Source organism: Nelumbo lutea, chromosome 7 (assembly GCF_056320005.1).
Source record: "Nelumbo lutea isolate HS-2025 chromosome 7, American lotus-T2T, whole genome shotgun sequence".
In the NCBI taxonomy this organism is placed as follows: Eukaryota; Viridiplantae; Streptophyta; class Magnoliopsida; order Proteales; family Nelumbonaceae; genus Nelumbo; species Nelumbo lutea.
In genome coordinates this window covers 14303645-14329701 of record NC_142690.1, presented here as the reverse complement: position 1 = coordinate 14329701, position 26057 = coordinate 14303645, and the positions used below count along the sequence as shown (strand labels likewise).

The following is a 26057-nucleotide window of genomic DNA, read 5'->3' as shown; positions in this document are numbered from 1 at the left end:
GGGATAGGGATAAGTCGTGGACTAAGGTTATCTTGAGCATTCATGAACAGGCAGATGATGGTTGGGATTCTCGGTTCGTGGCAAGGACTAATTTAGCCTCTCCTTGGAAATCCATACATTCCATTCTTCCTTCCTTTCTGCAGTACATCATGTATGACCTTTGCTCTAGGAATCAGGTAAAATTTTGGGAACACCTTTGGGTGGGGGATGTACTTCCGAAAGACCAATTCCCCCCTTTATTTTCCTTCTCCCGTTTCAAAGAAAAGTGTGTCTGATGTTTTGATCCCTTTTGAGTCAAACTTTGGGTATGATTGGGATTTGGATTTTAGAAGAGGCCTTAGGGAGTCAGAACTTGGAACTGTTGTGCATCTAATTCAAATGTTGAATAGGGTGGTCTTGGATCCTTCAAAAAGGGATATCTTGGATCCTTCAAAAAGGGATAGTAGAATTTGGACTTTGTCCCCCTCCGGGGCTTTATCTTGTGCTTCTTTCTTTAAGTCCTTGGCACAATAGACCAACAACTTCAATCTTTTCCAATCAAGGAAGTCTAGGGCGAGTCGATCCCTCCAAGTGGATCCCTCCGCTAGATATGCAAAGCTTGTTTGCTACTTCTTTCCTTGGATAGCCTAAGAAAAGGGGTAGGACCATGTGGAGGTGTGAGAGGGGCTGAGGTCTGCCATTTGCTGGACTCTATGGGAAGAAAGGAACTCAAGGACCCTTTCTAACAAGGAAAGGAACAAAGAAGGTATCATTGAAGTAATAATCATTAGGGTGGTGTATTGGTTGAAGTCCTTGGATCTGTTTGCTGATGTCTCTACAGATATGCGGCTGAATATCTGGCTGGAAGTGGAAAATTCTGCCCCTTTTTCCTCAGTTGTCTGTCCTACATGGTCCCCACCAGCCCCGGGGTTTATAAAACTAAATTCTGATGGCAGCAGTGAGAGCAATCCAAGGCCCTCTGGTGCTGGTGGTGTGCTCAGAGATGAGAATGGGAAGGTGATTAAATTGTATTCAGGCCCCATTGGGAGCGGTGACTCTCTCAAAGCTGAGGTATGTGCATTAATGGAAGGTTTAAGGAAGATAAAGGAGCTGAACATCCAGACGGTAATTGTTGACTCAAAGTTGGTTACAAAAGGACAGTGGACTTTGGAAATTTGCAAATGAGAGGAGGGAGGCTAAGTGGCTAACTATGTTGGAGGTTCAGTTTCAGTGGGTGAAGAGGACTGCAAATTCTCTTGCAGATACTTTGGCAAAACAGGGGGTGGGAAGGGAACAAATGGTTTGGGCTTTATTGTAATTTTCATTTCTGTTCTTTTTCGGGAGAGTTAAGCCTCTTTATCTATTCCTGAAATGTTGTAATTACATTTTCCTTTAATAAATTGATTTCTGTTATTGATTAAAAAAAAACATGATAAATGCCTTGTATGTTTAACTTCAATTTACCACTTCAGACCATCACACTTGTATTAATTTTCCACAAGGATGAAGTCAAATTAATCCATTAGATGCAAGAGTTCCCCTTTCTTTTCTTCTCTGTTCCTTTCTTTTCTTTTACCCCTCAATTGGATTTTCGCAAAAAGGCTTCATCTCTTTTAGCAGTCCAAAAGAAGGGACTCAGGGATGTAAGCAGACTTGTAGATGAAAACTTCACTTTCACAAAGTCAGGTAGGAGCCTACCAAAGTCCTACTTTTCCTCAAAGGTAAAGGCACCACATTAGCACCACACACAAATTGACTAAAGAGATTTACTCAACAACTTCCAACAAAAAAGATTAACAAAACAAAGAGAAATAATGACAAGAACTATAATATTCCATTTAGACAAAGTATATGAGAAAATTTTAGTATCTGAACATCCAATCAAACAAAAAAGTTCAATTTCAAAATATAAATGTGAAAAATAAAAGAAAACAAACAAAGAAACAAAAGAAGTTGTATAGTGGAAACATTTACTACTAATAATGGCACAATTTGATTCCAACTGATATGCCAAAATGGCATCTTTATCACAAACCTGGCCAGTTTGCAGATCAGCAGTTATCATCATTCCTGGACCTAGGCGGCCTTTCATTGTGACCCTTGATTCATCCATCGGTAAGACACCAACCTAAATGCAAAGAGTACAAGGACACGATTAAGATTAAATTTCCAAGACCGTAAACCTACATATCTTGTTAGCAGTTAGGCAATAATATGAAGCCTAAAAAACAATCATTAAACCATGGTCTCACAACAGCTTTGTTGTGTTCAGCTCATAGCTGTTCCTTGTACCTTCCCCTCTGTCCACTCTGGACAGCTTGGAGCTCTCTTTTAATTCAATACAATTATGTTATTTTATCAAAAAAAAAAACAGATATCATCCATCACTAAAGCCAGCCCCTACGATTGTAAGCACCTAGAAGAATTCAATTCAAGGCCCACAAAGCAATAGTTTACTATAAACAGTGTTGCATGGACACAACCCCCCCTGGAGGGAACTTGTGACCGACTTTCCAAGATATGTATCAGACTCAGCTGCAGTTCGAATCAGGCAGATCTACCAAAATTCCCACTGCATCAACTCTTCAAAATAATGAATCCTCACTTTAAACATGATCACCAAGGAATTTGAGGAAGAGAGCAAAGAGACAGGAGTCATCTATGCTGTAGTAGCCAAAGAAGTGGAGAAAACAGCACCTGTCCCACTTGTAGATGCACCTCCAGAAGTACACAAGTTGTTGTCAGATTTTTCAGATGTGGCACTGGAAGAACTTCCAAATGAGTTGCCACCAATGTGCAACATCTAGCATGCTATCGATTTTGTTCCAGGATCCCAAGTCCCCACTTCTCAATTTGCCTGCATATGGCATGAATCCAATAGAACATGCTAAAAGGCATGTTGAAGAATTGCTGTCTAAAGGTTTCATCAAAGAAAGTCTTAGTCCTTATGCAATTCCAGCACTTTTGATGCCAAAGAAGGATGGCTCTTGGTGTATGTGTGTTGATAGTTGAGCCATTAATAAGATCACCATCAAGTATAGGTTTCCCATTCCTAGACATGATGATATGCTTGGCACGATGACTGGTGCAACAATTTTCTCCAAGACAGATCTTACGAGTGGGTACCATAAGAGTAGAATCAACCCAGTGATGAATGGAAGACAGCATTCAAGACCAAGGATGGCTTATATGAGTGGTTGGTCATGCCCTTTGGTCTCTCTACTGCACCTAGCACATTTATGCAAGTTATGAATCAGGTACTACAACCCTTTATTGGTCGTTTCCTTGTTGTTTACTTCGATGATATACTATTATATGGCAAGGGTAGTGATACACATGTTGCCCACCTTCAACAAGTTATGAGGGTTTTCTGCCATGAGAAGCTCTATGTTAACTTGAAGAAGTGTTGTTTTATGGTGCCTAGTGTTGTGTTTCTTGGTTCTGTTGTATCAGATGATGGTGTGAAGATTGACCCAGACAAGGTTAAGGCCATAATTAATTGGCTTATACTTACCACACTACATGAAGTTCAAAGTTTTCATGGATTGGCTACATTTTATAGGCATTTTATTCAGAAGTTCAGCTCCGTACTATAACTGATTGCATGAAAAAGGGCCAGTTCTTATGGTCTAATGCAGGAACCAAGGCTTTTGAGGAGATCAAAAAGAAACTAACAGGATCACCAATCCTTCATCCTCCCAGACTTTTCAAGAGTCTTTGAAGTAATTTGTGACGCCTCACATGTTGAGATTGGAGGAACTCTTAGCCAAGAGGGTCACCCTGTGGCTTTCTTTAGTGAGAAGCTTAATGAAGCCAAGCAAAAATACAACACCTATGACAAGGAATTCTATGTTGTAGTGCAAGCCTTGTTATTGGTGACACTATCTTATTCCCAACAAATTTGTTTTCTTTTCTGATCATGAGACTTTGAAGCACATCAATTCTCAAAAGAGGTTGAATCAATGGCATGCCAAGTGAGTTGCATTCCTCCAAGAATACAATTTTGTGATCAAACACAAGGCTGGGAAGGAGAATAAAGTAACTGATGCACTTAGCCGAGTGGTCTATATCCTCTCTAATATGGCTATACAGGTGGTAGGCTTTGATGTGCTCAAAAGAGACTACCCTGCATGTCGAGATTTCAGCATTACCTATGCAGATTTGCAGTCGGGACAGTAAGCAACATATCCAGAATTTTCACTACATGATGGCTTTCTCTTCAAAGGGACTCATTTGTGTCTACCCAATACCTCACTTAGGGAAGAGATAATCTGGGAACTACATGCAGGGGGTGTAGCAGGTCATTTTGGAAGGGACAAAACGATTGCCTTGGTTGAAGATTGTTTCTATTGGCCAGAACTCAAAAGGGATGTACTTAAGGTTATCAAGCAGTGTCGTGTATGGCAGTAGCAAAGGGAAGGAAACATAATGCTAGTTTGTACAGTCCACTCCCTGTTCCACATTCTCCTTGGCAAGACCTCAGCATGGACTTTGTGCTAGGTCTCCCTAAGACTCTACAGGGGCATGACTTCATCTATGCTGTTGTTGATCGCTCCTCCAAAATGGCTCATTTTGTCCCTTGTAGCAAGACATTTGATGTTGTACACATTGCACAACTATTCTTTAAGGAAGTTGTGCTTTTGCATGGCCTACCTAGTACTATTGTTTCAGATAGAGACGCCAAATTTCTGAGATACTTTTGGAGGACTCTTTGGCGTATGTTGAATACTAAGTAGAAGTTCTCTTCAGCTTTTCATCCTCAAACTGATGGGCAAACTGAAGTTGAGAATAGAAGTTTGGAAGATTTACTACGATGTTTGGTGAGTGATCATGCTACAAAATGGGATTTGGTGTTGCCTACAGCTGAATTAGCTTACAATAGTTCCGTAAACAGAAGTACAGGTCACAGCCCCTTTGAGATAGTGATGGGAATTCAGCCTAAGAAGCCTATAGACCTAGCTCCTTTGCCATCAAAAGCAAGACCAAGTGCAGATGCAGAAAATTTTGCTAACCACATCAAGAAGATACAAAAATTTACAGAAGAGGAAGAAGCAGATCATAACAAAGAAGAGGAGATTGAGTGAAGTAGAGAGATTGAAAAAAGATGTTGAAGGAGACAAGAAGCTCGGGGTAAAAGGAGATAGAAGGAAAGGGGGAAAGTAGTGGGTAGGTGGCAAGGGGTTTTAAAAAAGAAGTGGAATGAAGATTCTTAGTTGGAATGTGAGGGGAATTGGGAATGCAAAGAAGAGAGCAACAATAAAAGAGATAATAAGACGGTATGACCCAGAGATTGTGCTGTTGCAAGAGTCTAAGAGAATGGAGTTTAATGACAAGTGGGCAAGGAGTGTATGGAAAGCCAAGGGGATTAGCTGGGTGGTGGCTCCATCGTGGGGTGTTTCCGGGGGGATTGTAACAATGTAGAAGAGGGATGTGGTTGAAGGTCTGGAGGAGTTGATCGGAAAGTACTCAGTTTCCATGAAGTTTAAGCAGCAAGAGGATGATTATATGTGGGTGCTCACAAATGTTTACGGACCAAATGACTACAAAGAGAGAAAAGGAGTTGTGAGAGGAACTGGCTAATGTTAGAGGGTTGTGGGATGGGCCTTGGTGCATGGGTGGGGATTTCAATGTGATTCTCGGAGGAGTCCAATAAGGTTAACCAAAGGGTGACAAAAAGCATGAGGAAGTTTAACAGTTTTGTGGATGCCTTTGAGATTAAAGAGATTCCCCTATCACATAAGGCATTTACATGGTCAAATCTCCAATCTAGACCCATTTGCTCTAAGCTGGATAGGTTCCCCTTCTCTTTGGATTGGGAAGAACATTGGGGAACCTTGGCTTCTAGAGCTCTCCCAAGGGTGACCTCGGATCACTGGCCCATAGTGTTATGTAAGGAGGAAAGAAGGTGTGGAGGTCCAAACCCCTTTAGATTTGAAAATATGTGGTTACTTCATCCAGGGTTTCCTAACAAAGTAAGGGAGTGGTGGCACGAGTGTAACCCGCTAGTGGAGTGGGAGGGGGTGAGATTCCATAAGAAACTACAATTCTTGAAAGCAATAATCAAGGAGTGGAATTTGATAGAGTTCGGGAGGATAGAAGAAAGAAAGGGAGACCTAATGGATAAGATTGAAAGCCTTGACTCTAAAGAGGAAAGGGGAGAATTTGGAGAGAAAGACAATGATCTCAGGAGAGACTTGAGAAGACAGTTAGAGGACTGCCTGCACATGGGGGAAATTAGCTGGAGGCAAAAATCTCGGTGTAAATGGTTGCAAGAGGGAGATAGAAACACTAAGTATTTTCACTCTCTAGCAGATGGCAGGAGAAGGAAGAACTTTATTTCCAAATTGGTAGTAGATGGAGTTGAGTTAGTACAACAAGAGGAGATTGGTAGGGCCTGTGTGGAGCACTTCAAATCTATTCTAAGAATGCCTATGAGTAGAAAGGTGTGGGTAGAAGGTTTGGATTGGCCAGATGTAGGGGTGGAGAACTGGAGATGGTTGGAAAGAAGCTTTAATCTAGAAGAGATCAAGGAGGCAGTGTTTTCTATGGATAGAACAAAAGCTCCAGGGCCGGATGGGTTCACAATGGCTTTTTATCAAGATTGTTGGGATATCTTGAAAGATGATCTCTTGCGGGTGTTTGAGGAGTTTTTTAGGAGAGGAATTGTCAATCCGGGTGTGAACTCTACATTTATAGCCTTAATTCCAAAAAAGAAAGATGCATCCCACCCGAAAGATTTTAGACCAATTAGCTTGGTTAATAGCTTGTATAAGATCATTGCAAAAGTGGTCTTTGAGGCTGAAGAAGGTACTGCCAGATATCATTGCACACTATCAAGGAGCTTTTGTGAGTGGAAGACAAATTACAGATCAGATTTTAATTGCTAATGAAAGTGTGGAGAACTTTAAGAGGGATAAGAAGGGAGTGGTCTGTAAGCTAGACTTGGAAAAGGCTTATGACTTGGTGGACTGGGATTTTTTGAGGAAAGTTTTAACTAAATTCGGGTTTGGGGCTAGATGGTGTAAGTGGATCATGGGTTGTGTCCAAAATTGTCATTAATCAGTGCTAGTGAATGGGACAGTGGTAGATTTCTTTCCAGTCAGTAGGGGTATAAGACAAGGAGACCCCCTTTCTCCTTTCTTATTCATTCTAATTGCGGAGGTTTTGGGGAAACTGATTCACAGAACAGATTCTAGGGGGCTCATTAGAGGCTGGAGAGTTGGGAGGATGGAAACCCCCCTCACTCACTTACAGTTTGCTGATGACACGATTCTATTTTGTGAAGGCGGTAATGTGAAGTTTATCAGGAACTTAAAGTCGGTGATACAACTGTTTGAGCAAATGTCCAATTTGAATGTTAACCTTGGGAAAAGCTGTGTAGTGGGGGTGAATTTGGAGGAGGGAGAGATCAAGGAGAGTGTTGAAGTGTTGGGGTGTGAAGTTTCGGAGTGACCTTTGAACTACTTAGGGTTGCCATTAGGTGATAATCCCAAGAGAGAGAGTTTTTGGAACCCGGTGATGGAAAGGTTTGAAGAAACACTGGTATCCTGGAAAAAGAACTACCTCTCTCTTGGTGGGAGAATTACACTAATTAAGGCCACGCTTGCTAACTTACCCATCTTTTTCATGTTGGTGTTTAAAATCCTAGTGAAGATTGTTAACAGTTTAGAGAAGCTAATGAGAGATTTCCTGTGGGAGCCGGGAGAGGAGAAGAGGGATCATAGAGTTAGCTAGGAGATAGTCTGTAGGGGTACGTCGCGTGGTGGTTTGGGGCTTGGGAGTATTAGGAGAAGGAATATGACTCTGTTGGGGAAGTGGTTGTGGAGGTTTCCTATGGAGAAGGAGAAGCTAGCAAGTATACATGGGCTGGAGCACAATGGATGGGACGATGGAATCAGAGTAAGGACCACAACCAATTCTCCTTGGAAAGTCATTCATGACCTGCTACCTATTTTCTTCCCTAATATCAGGTATGACTTGAATTCCGGTAACTCTATAAAATTTTGGGAACAAACCTGGGTGGGGAGCGCCCCTCTAAAGGATCAATTTCCGTCTTTGTATGATGTTTCCAATCTGAAAAATGAGCCGATCTCATCTTTCACCACCCTGTCCTCTTCCACATCTAGGATTGGGTGGAACTTGGGTCTAAGAAGGGATTTGAGGGACACAGACTTCGACAGTATTTCGAGCCTTATCGCACTTCTTGATAACGTTGTCTTAGACCCCACTAGGGCGGATTCTAGAATTTGGACACCTACCCCCAATGGCATTTTCTCTTGTGCTTCGTTCTGCAAAGTCTTAAATCAGTCCACCGGTCCTACCCTTCCCCCTTTCCCTATTGGTGAGGTTTGGTGCAAAGCTATACCCCCTAGGGTTGGTAGTTTTTGTTGGAAAGCCTATCTGGAAAGAATCAACACTGGTGATCTACTTCAAAAGAAGAGACCCAATACTTGCTTGTCACCTCAGTGGTGTGTTCTGTGTAAAGCAGATGGGGAGACTGGTTTTCACCTACTGGTGTCTTGCCACTTCACAAGGTCAATTTGGGATTGAGCTTTCTCCTTATTTGTATGCATCTAGAATCTCCCATCAGACTGCAAGGCCTTTTCTCCCCTTCCTTTTTCAGGTGGTAGATAAAAAGGGGAAGGACAATGTGGAGAGGACTAAGGGCTGTAGTATGTTGGACACCGTGGGAAGAAAGAAACTCCAGGATTTTCTCAGAAACTCAGAGAGGAGCAACAGATCTGAGGGCTATCATACATATTAGGGCGGTACAGTGGCTGAAATCTTTGGAACTATTCACAGATTACGCTGTGGATGACATGTTGAGGAAGTGGGGTGAAATTGCAAATTGCACGCAGACCAAATCAGTAATGAGTGTGGCTTGGACCCCCCCCCCCACCTAGTGGATTCTTGAAATTAAACTTTGATGGGTGTAGTAGGGGAAACCCGGGACAATCGGGGATCGGGGGTGTTTTTAGGGATGAAAATGGGGTCATCTCTGCTATGTTTCAGGCCCAATTGGAGTGGGTGACTCCCTTAGAGCTGAGATCTTTGCAGTTATGGAAGGAGTCTGGAAAGCTAAGGAATTGAACATCAAGAAACTCATAATTGAAGGGGATTCAGAGGTGGTGATAGGGTGGCTGACTAAAGATCAAAATGATTTATGGAAGTACAATAATGAGAGGAGGAAATTCAAGTGGCTGGTGTGGGAGATGGAAGTGAAGACATGTTGGAAAGATCAGCTAATTCCCTAGCTGACGGTTTAGCTAAACAAGGGGCAGAAAGGGATTCATTGTTTTGGGATAAGCTGTAACGTTAGTGTCTTTTTCTTTTTTCCTTTCTTGAAGCTATTTGTGACTCTTGGAAGATAAGTGTGTTTGTCTTCCACTTGTAAATTTTCCACTGATGAATTAATGAAAGTGTTATTGATCAAAAAAAAAAAAGATCCATGATGAGGTTAGGAGGAAGATTCCAACCAACAATGAAGCCTAGAATTCCCATGTTGACTTATGACGCAGGTTTACTGATTTTAATGAAGGGAACATGGTAATGGTACAAACCAGGCCTGAACGCTTCCCTAAAGGTGTTTATAAGAAGCTTAGGTCCTTTCAAAATCAAGAAGAAAATCAAATCTAATGCTTATGTACTTGATTTGCTGAAGGATATGGGTATGAGTAATGTGTTCAATGTGGAGGATTTAACATTGTATCAAGGTGATACAACTAATATGGACCAATTCATAGGTCGCTTACCTCCAGCCCCCACTTCCAAGGAAGAGATTGAAGATGTTATTGATGATCAAATTGTTTCAACACAACATGGGGGACATCACAAGTTTCTTGTCAAATGGAAAGGTCGTCCTCACTCTAATTGCACTTGGATCACTGCCAATGAGTTCCAATGCCTGAATTGTGATATGTATGAGAGGTACCTTTCCTTTTACTTGACGAAGCCGAGTTTTTCCTGTTAGTTTGTGAGAAAGTGAAGAGACAAGAGGAAGAACAGTAGTCCAGATCTGTTAGGGTTGGTCAATTTGATCGAACCAACCCAAAAAGAGAGTATTTATATTAAAGAAATATGAATGGACAAATTTGTCCCTACAAAAGAATTAAAGAAGTTGTACACTAATGTACATGCCTACCAAAAATACAAGAAAGATAAAATTACATAACTACCCTCCATCTTCTCTACACTCCCCCTCAAACTGATGTTGGGGGATAAGCATCAGTTTGTCTATAAGAAAATTATGTCGAGCTTTGGTCATAGCTTTGGTGAAGAGGTCTGCAAGTTGTAAGCCTAAGGAGACATGTGGGAGAGATATGACTAGCAAGGAGAAGATCACGAATGAAATGGCAATCCACCTCAATATGTTTAGTGCGCTCGTGAAATACTAGGTTGGATGCAATCTTGGTTGCACTCATGTTGTCAGCAAACAGGGGGATGGCAAATGAATGATCAATGTCCAAGTCATGAAGTAGATTTTTGAGCCAGACTATTTCACTGCATACTGAGGACACTATTCTATACTCTGATTCTACAAATGATTTGGAAACGGTTTGTTGTTTCTTGCATTTCCAAGAAATCAGAGAGTCACCAATAAATATACACCAGCTAGTAGTGGAACGACAAGTGTCAAGACAACCTGCCCAATCTGCATTTGCATAAGCTTGAAGCTAGGTAGAGGATGAAGATGAGAAAAACAAGCCATGAGATAGGGTGCCCTTAATATAACGGATGATTCAGAGAACAGCAAACAAGTGGGGCTGACATAGAGAAAATACAAACTGACTAACAAGTTGGACCACATAGGAAATGTCCAGTCTAGTCATAGTTAGGCAAATAAGACTACCTACAAGTTGTTGATATAGAGTAGCATCAGGGAGAAGCTCATCCTCATCCTTGCTTAGCTTATGGTTAAGCTCTAGATGTGTATCCACTTGTTTAGAATCAGTCAAGCGAGCAAGTGTCACCAAATCAGAGGCATATTTATGTTGATTAACAAAATAACCTTGAGGACACCGCTAAATTTCAAGCCCAAGAAAATAGGTGACAGGCCCAAGATCCTTCATTTTGAAGGAGTTGCTGAGAAGGAGCTTCAAATTGTTAATGTCATCCACATCATCTCCAGTGATAAGTATATCATCAACATGTACCAAGAAAAGAGTCAACCCCCGTGCTCGCTTGAGAGTGAAAAGAGAGTAACCGAAGCACTTTGCTGAAAGTCAACCTCCAACACCACTGTATGGAAGCGGTCAAACCAAGCTCGTGGAACTTGTTTAAAACCATATAAAGATTTCTTCAATTTACACAACATATGAGGACCATCGCAGTAGCCAGGTTGTGGTTTCATGTAAATTATTTCTTGTAAATGCCAATGGAGAAAGGCATTCTTGACATCCATCTGATGAACTGTCCATTGTCTAATAGCAATAGTGGCCAAGAGTAAACGGACTGTTGTCATTTTGTCCACTGGAGCAAATGTCTAATCATAGTCAATTCCATATTCTTGCTTGTAGCCTTGAGCAACCAACCGGGCTTTATATCTGTCTAGAGTACCATCTAATTTAAGTTTCACTGTGTAAACCCATCGGCTACCAATGATGGAGGCATCTGGAGGAGGAGTGACTAACTCCCAAGTATCATTCTCCAATAAAGCCTAAACCTCAAAGTCCATAGCACCTTTTCAATGCTTAACTGCTACAACCTGGTTGTAAGACTTAGGAAAATCTATTGATGACAGAACAGCTGAAAAGGAGCTATGGCTAGAAAAGAAGCCATAGTTGTCAGGTGGACGAGAAACACGAGATGATCAATCCAAAGGAACAGATGAAGGCAAATCAACAGAATGGGAAGAGGAACTTACAGCAGCGATGGGTGGAGAGGAATCACCATTCATTGATGCTGGAGGTGGAGGAGGCATAGGTAGTGGGCGAGCTGGATGCTTCCTGAAGTGGCAAAGATATGGGAGGAGGATCACCTGCAAAGCCAAAATGTTGTAGAACAAAAAAGGATGGTGCAAGCAATTTACTAATATGTGCAAAGAATGAAAGGTTCTCAAGAAAAATGACATTACAAGAAATGCACAGTCTTTGGACTTCGGGATCATTATAAAGAAATCCCTTGTGTTCCATACTATATCCCATGAATGTGCACATAGCTAATTGAGTTGTTAGCTTAGTGCATTCATGAGGAGGAAGATGGATAAAGAAGACACCACCAAAGACACAAAGCATGGATAGATTAGGGGGACGATGAAACAAGGATTGATGGGGGGAAGAATTTTTAAGGATAGCAGTAGGAAGAATGTTGATGAGATGAACAGTAGTGTGGGTCGCCTCCACCCAGAAGGTAATGGGAACATGGGAGTCTTGTAACAAGGATCTCACCATACTAGCAATGTGGCGATTCTTATGCTTAGATACCCATTCTATTAAGGTGTACCTAGGCAAGATCTCTATGGCTGAATGCCATGTTGTTTGAGGTAGGTTTGAAACTCACCATGTTTATAGTGCTTTTAAACTGGGTCATAACCATAGCATGGAAGTTCTTAAAAATGGGAAAGACCTCTGATTTCTTTCAAAGGAAGTAAACCCATATATATTGAGTACAATCATCAATAAACAATACAAAATATTTATAACCCAAACATGAAATAATTGGAGACGATCACACATCACTGTGAATAAGATAAAAAGGTGTAAAAGCATGTTTAGTAAAAGATGGAAAAGGCAAAACATGGCTTTTGCTATAACAGCAAGTTAAACAAGATTTATCAACAAGTGCCACACATTATTACAAGAGGTAGGAGAAAAACTAGAAGTAGTAGATAGAAAACAATAATCTGGTGGAGCTTTCTTATTCTCAAATTCCAGAGCAAACAGTCATCCAAGCCTACGCCCCTTCCCTTTCAATTCTCCAGAATGCTGATCTTGGATAAAACAACCATCACGAGTAAACAAAACAGTATTACCATCATCAACAAGTTGTCCAATAGAAATAAGGCTAATAGTCAACTTATGCACAAAAAAGGTTTTAAGAAGATGCAAGGGGGTAGACTTAGAAGTGGACAAACATAAATTATCACACCCACATATAGGAAGAGAATCACCATTAGCAGTAATAATGTGGTTGATAGAGGTGTAAGGATTAGAAGACTGACCAAAGGAGGCCACGGTCATATGGTTTAAGGTCTTGGAATCATGATCCGCATGTGTGAAGGAGAAGAACACATATAAGCAAACTTACCAGCCAGTCCAATAGCAGAAAAAGCAAAGGAAATAGTTGAGTACATGAGCTCATGAATCTTATCTTCAGTCAAATTTCCCTGTGCATCTGATTTGTGAGTTTATGAAGATGATGTAGTATCAGTTGGAGTTGGTTCAACTGAGGCTTGATAAGCCTTATGTTGTCCTTTCTTGCGGGGGCTGATTGGGCATTCCACAATAATGTGTCCTTGTTGTTTGCAGTAGGTGCAAAAATTTTTCTTCTTGTAGTGGGATGCCACATGTCCATATTCCTTATGTTCATAACATTACACCTTCGAGAAATCCTTCTTCCCCTTCTTCTGATCAAGTGCAGACTAAGTGAGGAGACGAGTTTCCTCTCTTAATAACTCACCAAGTATAACATCAAGATCTTGTACAGGCTCTCTGTTGAGTATACTATAGTGTAGGGTTTCATAATCAGATCCGAGATGCATCAAAAAATGCAGTCTTTCTCTTACTGAGATGTTTCTCTTTCTTCATAGTTTTCACACAACAGTCCGTAGAGAGATCCCCAAAGTGAGTCAACTCATATTCAGTCCAAAGGTTCACAAACCCAACATAGTATTCCCGAATCTACTTCTCCCCTTGAACATAAGAAAAAATATCAACTTCAATCTGATATTGCCTAGACATATTCGATTGTTGATAAACCTTTTCAAGGTATTCGAACATGTCATGGGCAGATTTGAGTCCCCTCATCAGAATATTGACATCCATAGTAACAGAACTGATAATCCACAAAACAACCTCTGCATTCTCAGTTTTCCACTGTTTCAGCCCTTTGATATCATCAGCATCGGGAATGGATGTGGAACCATCAATATAACCCGACATACCCTTCCCTTCAACAAAATACAGAAAGTCAAACTTCGAGAGAGCATAGTTGCTTCCATCAAACTTAATAGAAATAATCTCATTCTTTTCCAGACCCATGTCGAGTAAGAACACAAAGCAAAAAACGTAGTTGAAGCAAGGAATATAAGCAGAAAACCAATTCAAGATAGTCAAAACCAAGAGAAAAAATCTCTTACAGTCGAAAGAAAGTGTCCAAGATACAGCAATAGTTGAAAACTAAGAACACAGTCGAAAAAAGGAAGGACTGGTTGCTGCCGCCTAGAAAAGATGTATAGATCTCTCTCAATACTTCTATGATCTCGATGGAACTTTCAGGGGATGAAGAAGAGGACCAGGCGACACTTCCTTTTAATTTTCACTACAAACGGATGTCTTCCGAGAGAGATCCAATGAAATCTCTCTTGCTGGATGCACAAAACACAGAAAACTGGTTCCTGGAATGATCAGAACAGTCCAGAACCAATCAACGATGAAGATAGCTCTCAAACAGATTAGAAGAAAAAGTAATGGATCAGAGAATAGTCTGCTCTAATACCATGTTAGTTTGTGAGAAAGTGAAGAGACGAGGGGAAGAACAAATAGTCCAGATCTGTTAGGGTTGATCAATCTGATCGAACCAATCCAAAAAGAGAGTATTTATATTAAAGAAATATGAATGGACAAATTTTCCCTTACAAAAGAATTAAAGAAGCTGTACACTAATGTAAACGCCTGCTAAAATACAAGAAAGAAAGATAAAATTACATAACTACCCTTCATCTTCTCTACATTTCCAAGCCAGGGAAAGATGATGGGGATCAACTTAAGGCATATCAAAAGAGAACCAAAGCTGTTCCTATGCTCATTTGGCATCATTATGAAGATGTGGAGCCCACATGGGATAGCAGTGCATCAACTTGGGAAGACCCTAGAGTCGGTCTTCAATCCACCTTAAGATGCTCTTTGTGTGGTTAAGCTTGCTGCTGGACAGAACTTATTTGGTTTTCTTACATTTCTGGACAGCAACGGTATTTTTGTAATTTTGCATGTTTGGTGGGTTATGTTTGGGAGCAGGTCTTAGTCTAGTAATTTACCTTTGTTCGGCTTTATGTTTATAATTGTTTGGGGCAGGCCTAGTCTAAACTAGCTTCTTTTTGTAAGTGGCTTGTTGGGCTTTGGGGAACAGTTTTTCCTAATGAAGAAAGAAAGTTCTCTACAGAATTTAGTGTGATTGCCTTCACCCTTAGGTGTGATTGCCTAGTGTTTTCATCTTATTTCCATCTCTTCTCTTCTTACTCTGTTAGTTGTTTGTTTATGATACACATCTAGACCTAAGTTGGTTGCAAGTATAGTGCTGAATCACAAAGATCTACATCAATAACTTCATGCCCTTCTGCAAAACCTAAAGCATCAGCTCTAGAGATTAAACTACCAAGGACATCAGCCACTAAGATGAACAAGAATGGGGATAAAGGGTCACTTTGCTTGAGACCTCTTACGGAATAATGATATCCTCATGTTACTCCCGCACTCAGAGAACCAACACAAACGGCAAAAAAAAAAACTAGTTTTATTTTAGTTAGTATGATCCTCAAATTAGATTCTGCATGCTGACTCCTCCAGATGCGGAATCAGCTTACATTTGCAAACCATGGAATTCAGGAGAAGACTGCACCAAAGGAAGATGCCAGGTGCCTAGGTTCTATGGATAAATATCTTAATTGCCAAGGTCCAGCAGCCCCATCTTTTAGCCAACTGGTGATTGTGCTCGAATTCGCTTCAACAATCAAGTTTCAGTAATCTAGAGACCTAACCAGATTTAGTTGTATTAAATCTAAGGATTTCTATTCCGAGTTTCTTGCACCCATCAGGCCTGAGATTGCAAAGGCACCTGGATTACCCAAGCTGCATCCCTCAAACTGCCCATATGACTGAGATGTCCAAACAGCCGCTCCTCTATTCCTTCTAGATGCTGTAGATGCCACCAAATTCCACCACAAAGAAAAGGCCTATCTTATATTACCGGCAGCACCAAAAGGTGGAACTTTTTTTTGATGAATAACTGAAAGAATTTTATTGACATTTAAGGGAGGTACAAGGTTAAGGATGTTAGAATGTTAGAATGATGTCTCTTTGTATGAGTGTTCAGCTGATAAGAGTTCTTATCAGCTCATACTTAAGTTTAAGTTATCCTGTAACTGGGCCTGTGTTAATGGGCCTAAGCCTGTTTTATGTTTTAAGTTAACTGGGTGTCCCATCACTAATCAGGGGCATTCCAGTAATCTCTTGTATCTTGTACTATATTCAAATATAAATAATAGCATGGTCGACTGGCTAGTACAATTCGACATTCCAGCATCTCTTTTCTTCTCCTCTTTTCTGCTACTTCGGCTACAGAGGTTCAGCTTTCATGGTATCAGAGCATTGAGCACCTTCCTGGTTACTACCGACGCTATCTCCTCTCTTTTGCTGTCTTTCTTCTTGTTTTTTTTTTCTGGGTTGCTGCTATGAAACCCTAGGGTTGCAGGAGAACAACACAAGGCTCGACCTAGGGTTTCCCTTGGTTGTAAGGCGCAAGGGAGGTAAGACCCAGAAGCTGATGTCCTACTAGTTTCTAGTAGTTAGCAGCTATTCGGCTGCTAAGAGAGGTTTGTATAGGACAGACCTAGTTGAGGACTGATTTCAGCAGTCCTAGTGTTGGCTGTAAAGAGGGGGACTCCCTTTACAGTTACAGTACTCAAAGTTCAAGTAGAGTCTGCATAGCACAGGTCGGTTACCAGCCCAGAACACCTCATTTGCTGCTGTAACTGAACTGCTTCAGAACTGTGACAGTCTCGGCAAGTCTGAAACTGTGTTGCGAGCTGTCAGGGCCTGCTGAGGTCACTTCGGCTAATCAGAACCTGCATCAGAACTGGTTCAAAACTTTCAGAACTGCTTCAGAACTGCTTCAGCTAGTCTTAAATCAGTGCCATCTTCACAGGGGCTGCAGTCAAGATGTCTTCAATATCCGAAGATGTTTCTTCTAGGGATAACAGACCTGCGGCAAGGTCTTCAAATCTGGAAAACCCTAATCTGCACAGCCTGCAGATTACAAGTGTGCTACTGGACGAATACAACTTCAGGGAGTGGTCCGTTTCTGCAATGCTGTTTATTACTTCCCGTGACCTCACAGCCTACCTAGATGGGAGCAAGAAGGAACCTGATGTTGGCAGTGCAGATTATGCTGTGTGGCGCAAGTAGAATGCCACAGTTATGTCCTGGTTGCTTGCCTCTATGACTCCTCGGGTTGCCAGGACTGTTCATCACTTTACTACAGCAGCCAAGATTTGGGAAAAGGTGTCTAAGACCTATGGACAAAAGAAAAACAATGCTAGAATCTACAGATTGAATCAAGACATTGCTGCCTTAAGGCAAGGTGATGTGACAGTTGCAACATACTTTGCAACTCTGGAAGGTCTTTGGGAAGAACTTGACCATCACTTGATATTAGATTGGGAAAATTCCAGGGACAAGGAGAGACATGATAAGCAAATTGAAGAGAGCAGAGCCTTCAAGTTTCTGGATAGCCTAGACCCAGTATATAAGGGTATAAGGTCACAAATTCTAGGGAGAGATGAATTACCAGAGCTTCACCATCTCTATTACCTGGTGAGGAATGAAGAAGTCAGGAGAAGGGAGATGCAAGTTGACTCCCAGACTCAATCAACTAGACTATCTAGAGAACATTCAGCCCTAGTCTCCACTAAGGGAAATAGATATTCAGACAAGAAGTCCCTCAAGTGTACCCATTGTGGTGGTGAGAAACACACAAAGGAGAAATGTTGGGTCATGTATCATCATCTGAAGCCAACTGCTTTGAGAAAGGACAAAAGGCAACATAAGGGTCACTCAGCAAGTGGGAATCTTGCCACCAACAACAGTAGTGACAACTCACAGAGTACTCCGACAGTGTTTTCTTCCTCCCCAGGGCAGGCTGCCGACTCCTCTGGACCAAGTACTTTGGGCTTCACAGCTAGTGAGGTAGAGGTTCTCAGTCGGGCATTAGCCCGTCTGAAGAACAATCCTTTAGCTTCCCCTCTCTTGCCAAATTAGGTACAGCCTCTGCATTTAGTGCAACTAGTTCCATTAATTCTACCTCTTGGGTGATTGATTCCAGAGCCATTGACCATATGACACATATGTCCTCCTTATTCTCTTCATATCATTTGTTGTCTGGCCAAGATAAGATGAGAGTGGCTGATGGCTCACTTTCCACCATCTTTGGAAAGGGGGTGGTTGACCTAAGCAAGGATCTCTCTCTTAAATCAGTCCTACATGTTCCTAGTCTTATCTCAAATTTGTTGTCTGTTTCAAAGCTTACGAAAAATTTGAACTGCAGTATAACTTTTTTTCCCTCTCATTGTGTTTTTTAGGACAGATTGACGAGGAGAACGATTGGGAGTGGTCATGAATATGGGGGCCTCTACTATTTTGATGCAGACATCGGCTCAGCCCTACGAGCTTCTGCTACTACTAGTCCGGAAAGTGTGGAGTCAATGGCTAGGTTGCATCTGTGGCATGCTAGGCTAGGTCATGTGTCTTTCTCTTCTTTAGCAATGTTGTTTCCCGAATTATGTAAGGGAATTCCAAGTCAAAGTTTAATTTGTGATGTGTGTCAAATGTCAAAACAATGTAGAACAATGTATCCAATTTCTAGTAATGAAATCCGTGCTCCTTTTGATTTGGTTCATTCGGATGTTTGGGGACCTTCACCCATTGTTTCCATTGATGGATTCTGTTACTTTATTAGTTTTATTGACCATTATTCCCGGTGCACTTGGATTTATATGTTAAAAGGACGTGATAAAGTTCCACGGATAACCATGATTTTTTGCAAGATGATTGAAACACAATTTGAGAAGAAGATTAAGCAATTCTGGTCAGACAATGCAGCTGAATACTTTGAAAGATCCCTGAACTCATTCATGGAAGATGCAGGCATGTTACACCAATCATCATGTGCTTATACCCTTCAGCAAAATGGGGTTGCTGAGCGCAAGAACAGGCACCTATTGGAGACAACTCGAGCCCTACTTTTCCAGCACCAAGTGCCCAAGCAATAATGGTCTCAAGCTATACTCACCGCATCATACCTGATAAATCGGATGCCATCTAAGGTATTGGGTATGAAGACTCCTTTCTCTGTTTTGTGTCCCACCCTTCCAGAGTTTCCTCTTCCTCCACGGGTTTTTGGTTGTACATGCTTTATACATGTGAAGGATCCAAAGAAAACCAAACTGGATCCCAAGGCCACGAAGGGAATATTTTTGGGGTACTCTCCTACACAAAAGGGGTATAAGTGTTATGATCATGTCTCCAAGAAAAAATATGTCACCAGAGATGTCATTTTTGAGTATCAACCCTATTTCCAGTCTTCTCAGAATCCTCTTCAGGGGGAGACTAGTGGGTTGGAAGAGGATTCTCATTCTCCCTTCTTTTTTGTTCCCCTTTCATCACCTTCCACTACTCTTAGCTGTGACATTCCGAGTCAACCTAGTGTGGCTCCCACTATGCCAGTTACTTCTCCTGATACAGTAGATGCTCCTGATGGTTCCTGTAGGCAAGAAAAAGAGATACTTACAGCAGAAGGAAAAAGGGCCCTCAACCTCATGATTGCAACTAGCTGAACTCAGATCAATATATCTCTGCAATCCAAGGTAACTTTGACTCTCTCACTTCAGATTTGGATCTTCCTATTGCTCTCCGTAAGTCTGTTCGCTCTTGTACCACCCGGCATCCCATAGCTGATTTTGTCTCTTACTCACACTTATTTCCTGCCTATCACTCCTTTGTGTTTGCTCTTTCCTCTATATGTGTCCCTTCCAGGTACTCAGAGGTGGCATCTGATCCAAGGTGGAAAGAAGCCATGAATGAAGAGATGAAAGCCCTAATGAAAGCAAGAACGTGGGAATTGGTGGACCTGCTAGAGGGGAAAGGCACTATTGGGTGCAAGTGGGTATTCATAGTAAAGCATAGGGAAGATGGGTCAATAGAGAGGTACAAGGCCCGACTTGTGGCAAAGGGATTTACACAAAATGAATGAATTGACTACAAGGAAACCTTTGCTCCAATAGCAAAGCTCAACACAATCAGGGTTCTACTGTCACTAGCAGCAAATTTCTCTTGGGAGCTCCATCAATTGGATGTGAAGAATTCCTTCCTAAATGGTGATCTTCATGAAGAGGTATTCATGGAACCTCCACCTGGCTATGATGTTGGAAAGAAGGTGTGTAAATTAAGGAAAGCATTGTATGGTTTGAAGCAGTCTCCCCGGGCATGGTTTGAGAGACTTTGTATGGCCATGAAGAAAGTTGGGTACACTCAGAGCAGTGCAGATCATACATTGTTTACAAGGAGACAGGATAACAAACTTACGGTTGTCATTGTTTATGTGGATGATATGGTGATTACTGGAAACAGGCATGATGGGGTGCAGGCCAGTAGACACTCCAATAGAACCGAACCATGGACTACAAGAATCAATAGGTGAGGAATACTGTGATAAAGAGAGGTACCAAAAGTTGGTAAGAAAACTAATATACCTATCCCTTACTCGGCCAGACATTGCCTATGCAGTGCATGTTGTCAATCAATTCATGCACTCACCAAAGATCCCTCATATGAGAGCAGTGGAAAGAATTCTCAGATACTTGAAGACTTGCCCAAGGAAAGGAATTCTATTCAGAAAAAACAACAGATTTGAAATTAAAGCCTACACTGATGCTGATTGGGCTGGGTCTGTTGGAGACAGAAAATCAACCTCATGTTACTGTACATTCTTGGGAGGGAACCTAGTTACATGGCACAGTAAGAAGCAGAATGTTGTGGCTAGATCAAGTGCAAAAGCAGAATACCGAGCTATGGCACACGGGGTTGCTGAACTCTTATGGTTCAGAACTCTTCTTAATGAGCTTGGTATTAAGGTCGAGGGTCCTCTCAGGCTGTATTGTGATAATAAAGCTGCTATCAACATTGCCAACAACCCCGTGTAGCATGACAAGACAAAACATATTGAAATTGATCGACACTTTGTCAAAGAGAGAATTGTTTTAGGAGAACTCCGTGTGCCTTATACTCCATCAGAGATGCAAATTGCAGATGTATTGACTAAAGGACTGACAACAACAAAGTTCAGGGACATACTTGGCAAGCTAAACATGATTGATATCCATGCTTAGCTTGAGGAGGAGTGTTAGAATGTTAGAATGATAGAATGATGTCTCTTTGTATGGGTGTTCGGCTGATAAGAGTTCTTATCAGCCCATACTTAAGTTTAAGTTATCCCGTAACTAGGCCTGTGTTAATGGCCCTAAACCTGTTTTATGTTTTAAGTTAATTGGGTGTCCCATCACTAATCAAGGGCATTCCAGTAATCTCTTGTATCTTGTACTATATTCAAATATAAATAATAGCATGGTCGACTGACTAGTACAGTTCGACATTCCAGCATCTCTTCTTCTTCTCCTCTTTTCTGCTACTTTGGCTGCAGAGGTTTAGCTTTCAAAGGATACACCCATAGAGCTTGTCAGCTTGTTAGCCTTGGCTAACAACACCAACTACCCAAAAACAAGAAACAATATAACAATAGATAACATACATCACTTGACCCTAATACAAGTTGTATTTTTCCAATCCATCAGCCACCCCAATACAAGGTGCAACTACTAATGTGTATTTTTCTTTTTTTCTTTCTTTTTTTTTTTTTTGGAGGGGGGGGGGAGGGGGATGCCACTAGAACTGTCCCATCTAATCTGAGTAATGATAAAGAACAAACCTCGGAAGCAACATAGACTACATTGTCTACTGTCCTCCAATACCTAGCAGGACGAAGGCCATTCCGATCAAGACAAGCTCCAACAGTTTTTCCATCACTGCTCAAATGAACAAGAACAAGTAAGTGAAAGAAGCGAATAAATTTTACTCAAATAATAACAAAAACTGTAACTGATAATTATTAAATATCAAAACTGTACAAGGGTGGCAACTCCAGTATGACAGAAATAGATAATAATAACAACAACAACAACAACAATAATAATAAAAGATTTAACCATCCTATCCAAGATATACCTAATTTCCATCTTTAAGTCCACATGGCTAGTACAAAACTCAACTCAGCAAAACCTTGTCTCAACCAAATGGATTAAACTACATTACTCCTGTTTTTCCATTCAACTTTGTTCAGTGCCATTATCTATTGTTAAACTATGGTCCTTCAAATCATTATTCATTAATTTAATTACGTTCGTTTTGGCCTGCCCCTAGTTCTATCCCTTCAACTTGCAACAGGTCACTTCTTACTGGTGCTGCAGATGGTCTTCTCTGCACATGACCAAACTGTCTACTTTTCAATCATTTTACCACCTTTCAAGTCTACTCCAAAGTACTGATAATGTTTTATTAAATAATCAAAGGTACCAAGCAATACAATGAGACATCCCAAAGAGAGGCACAAGAAAAAAAAATATATTGGTAAAAAAAAAAAAGAGAGGCGCAAGATGCAGCCTCAATTACAACAATAGATTACAACTGAGCTCAAAAAAGATTATCCTTATACCCCTAGCTCTTCTATTCCCGTAAGTCCAGATTACAGTGTCTGGACCCTTGAGCCACCCAACTATCAATTTAGAGTTCCCTTCAACTTTCAACCTGTCAAAGTTCAGCTCTTTAACAATTTGTACTCCCTGCAACACTACTTAAAACTCAGCATGGATAGAACCCCTATTCCTACAGGGCCTGAGTATAATGCAATTAAATGACCTTCTACATTCTTATGAATATTACCACTTCTGACTGTCTTTTCTGGTTTTCCCACTCATCCATCTCAACATTTACATGTTTACTACAATATTATATTATTTTGGTTGATACTATCAAAGGGTATATAGAGAATCATATGTATCAGTGTTATGATATCACCCTTTTATTGAAAACTTTCATATTTTATTAAAATAGTCAAAATAGAGAAGAACAAACAAAGAGGAAGAAAGATACAAATGACCCATAGCATGCCTAACAGGTCCCACCCAGAAAAAGGCTCCCTTATAAACAGCCAAACAAAAACTACACAACAAAATCATCCATCCAGAAACCTGCTATAACAGCTCTAAAATCAAGTTTACTCTTTCAACCACAGATCTAGAATGACTCCTAGAACTCTCCACAGTCCTCATTCTAGCCATCAAAGTCCTCACTCTCCAAATGTGACAGAAACCATAGACCTTCCTGATCCCTCATGCATCCAACAGGCAATAACCTCTAAAGCAAGCTCCAACCATTGATGGACCATAAAAATTTCACTCAACTGCACCACGAGAGGTGGAGCTAAGCTACTCGGATAACACCTTCAATTATCAAAGAATTTGGAATTGCCAATGTTCTCAAACCACCTAGGGAGCAATAAAGATGCAATTAATGATATCAAGGATAGAAATGAGACAGGTTGCAAGTTTCCAGTATGGTCCCTCTCAGGTTTGGGGAGCTTATGGTTTTTATTGGAGAGTTCATGTTGGTGCTGGATAGCAGGATAGGTGTCAGGTTCACTGATCCAACACTGTTCCATGACTTTCATTGGGTTCAGGATTCACTAGCACAATATATTGGTTGTATATAAAACTTTTCCTACCCCTATATACATATTTATAGAGGATAGCCATGGGCAAGAACCCCTTTATCCCTTTTGCCTTTTAGTTTCCTTTTTCTCCACTCATATTGCCTCCTTCATGGAGTGACTAAGCTAAGCTTGGGTAGAAGTTTCAAAGGGTCAAAGTTGCAGTTGACCCAACCAGTACAAAACATAATATTGTCACTCTTCACTGCCCAACGTGTGATTCAAGATTTGGCAGTGAAGCTAGGTCCAAAAGAAAGGGTAAGGAGTAGAAAAATCATTCTCAGGGGTTGTTATATTCTAGTTAGCATTTTAATAGAATTTTCACTAGAACATAGCAATAAATCATACAATCATATAATAGAATACATATTAAAAATATTTGATTTTGATTTAGAAATGATGCACATTGCCCTTGTGAAGTTATTTACCTGAATAACAGTAAAGCTGGTCCATCCCAAGCTTCCATTTGACCCTTGTAATAATCATAAAAATCAACCACCTGGAAAAAAACAAAAAAGGCCTAAGCAACTAAAGGCTCATATAATATCAACTAAATTGCACTACAACAAAAAAAAAAGTTAGGGTCTACACCCAAAAATCAAAACACAAAAAAAAAAAAACAGAAAAAAGCTAAACCAGGGATAATGGCATTCAAGATTGTGATTTAAAAAGACGAATGTCAAACTACAAAGAAATAAAATGAACTTTAAGTGCCCTACAACAGAACAAAAATGATATCACCATTGATCTTGGAGATAACGATAACATATTAATAATGATTAGCCAGCCACAGTTGATTACAGATGCAAACTTGAAATGTATATTACCTCAGGATATTTTATCATCAAAGTTGGATGATTCTTGTATGCCTCTGGGACAAGAATCATGAGAGCTTCCTCTGGACTACGGCCACTTCTTAGCAACAACTGATCAGAATGAAGAATTCCACAACACAACAAGTTAGAGAATAAGGAGAAAACAAACAGGTAAAAAGAAGCTTATTAATTATAAAGCTTAAACCAGAATGAGAAAACTTGTCAGGAGCCAATGTACAAAAAAATGAATTATGGTTGTACAAATACCAAAAAGGTGAAGAACTGAATAGAAGCTAATTGTTACAGGTTTTAATAAGATTTGAAATGGTCCACATTGTTTTGAAGTATTAGAAATATGTCTATATTGAGGGTAGAGTGGGCATCAGGGTATTTCTGTCCATCTACGACTTTACTTAATAGGGGAAGTAGTGTCTTTTAACATTTTATTAATCTCTAATATAAATAATAGGCTGCTGCAGGTTGGGGAGTATTCTATTCTCCGCATCAAAAGGTTTTCTTTCCATCTCATCCATTTTCTTTCTCTTTGTCCTCTCTCTTCCAGTCTTTCTCTATTCTTCTATAACATATCGTCTTTTTTGTTTATCACTAACTGATCGCAGGTTACATTACGTGGTATAAGAAAATTTAGTAACCTGTGTTAGCATAAATCAGAACCGAGCTCTCTGGTAGAGAGTCAGATCAGATAGCAATTGCCATTGCCCTCCTTATGGATGAGTGGTAGTTGTGTGGTTGTAGTAAGTTCCTCTATTTGACAGATCAAAGAAGAACATTCTTCGTGGTGGAAGTATTCTGTATAAAGAAAGACATTCAAAATTCAGAGGTTGATTGCAAGAAGAATGATAATGTGGTTGTTTGCGGCAATGTATGACAGGTTGTAGATAAGTATTGGTGATGTGCAAGTACTGTTAGTATGTGACAGTGATTAGAATACAGTATCAAGAAAGACCAGCCCATTATTACAGTTTGATTCAGTATTGTTTCTTCCTTGAAGTGAAGCCTCAGTTCTGGTATTCAAGCAGACCAGAAAATTAGTACAACTGCTGCGCTGTATAACAGTCTGTATTCAGACCAGAGATTACTTCTTAGTAGAGAGATGGCATCAGCTAGTTTGGAGAAATCAAGCTTGGAAGTTGGAATAGCAATTAATCCTGATTTTTTTTTTTTTGCAACAAAGGTGACCTTAACAATGTTTATGGGCCTAATGACTATAGAGAGAGGAGGAGGTTATGGGAAGAAACGGCTGATATCAGGGGACTGTGAGAAGGACCATGGCATTTAGGAGTTTATTTCAATGTAATCAGATTTTTGGAAGAAACAAACAGTCCTAGGCAGAGGTCGACTACAAGCATGAGGAAACTTAATCAATTTGTGGATGACTTTGAGATTAAAGAGATATCCTTGTCACATAGCTGTTTCACTTGGTCTAATCTCCAAGTGAATCCTATTTGTTCTAAGTTGGACAGATTCTTATTTTCAAATGATTGGGAAGAACAT

General features: G+C 40.5%; 1 protein-coding gene across 2 annotated transcripts in view; it reads right to left on the bottom strand.

The window, feature by feature from the left end:
* LOC148845231 (ferredoxin-dependent glutamate synthase, chloroplastic-like) overlaps nucleotides 1-26057 on the bottom strand; it is a 108845-nt gene that overhangs the window by 68389 nt on the left and 14399 nt on the right. Inside the window, exons 5-9 of one of the 2 annotated variants that reach the window (XM_088953614.1) lie at nucleotides 24555-24653; nucleotides 24156-24226; nucleotides 21892-21988; nucleotides 11843-11956; nucleotides 2015-2107 (exon numbers count right to left, since the gene is read on the bottom strand). In XM_088953614.1, the coding sequence (XP_088809740.1) occupies nucleotides 2015-2107; nucleotides 11843-11956; nucleotides 21892-21988; nucleotides 24156-24226; nucleotides 24555-24653 (474 nt within the window). The remainder of the gene's footprint in view (nucleotides 1-2014; nucleotides 2108-11842; nucleotides 11957-21891; nucleotides 21989-24155; nucleotides 24227-24554; nucleotides 24654-26057) is intronic. The other variant, XM_088953615.1, reaches the window with a different exon arrangement.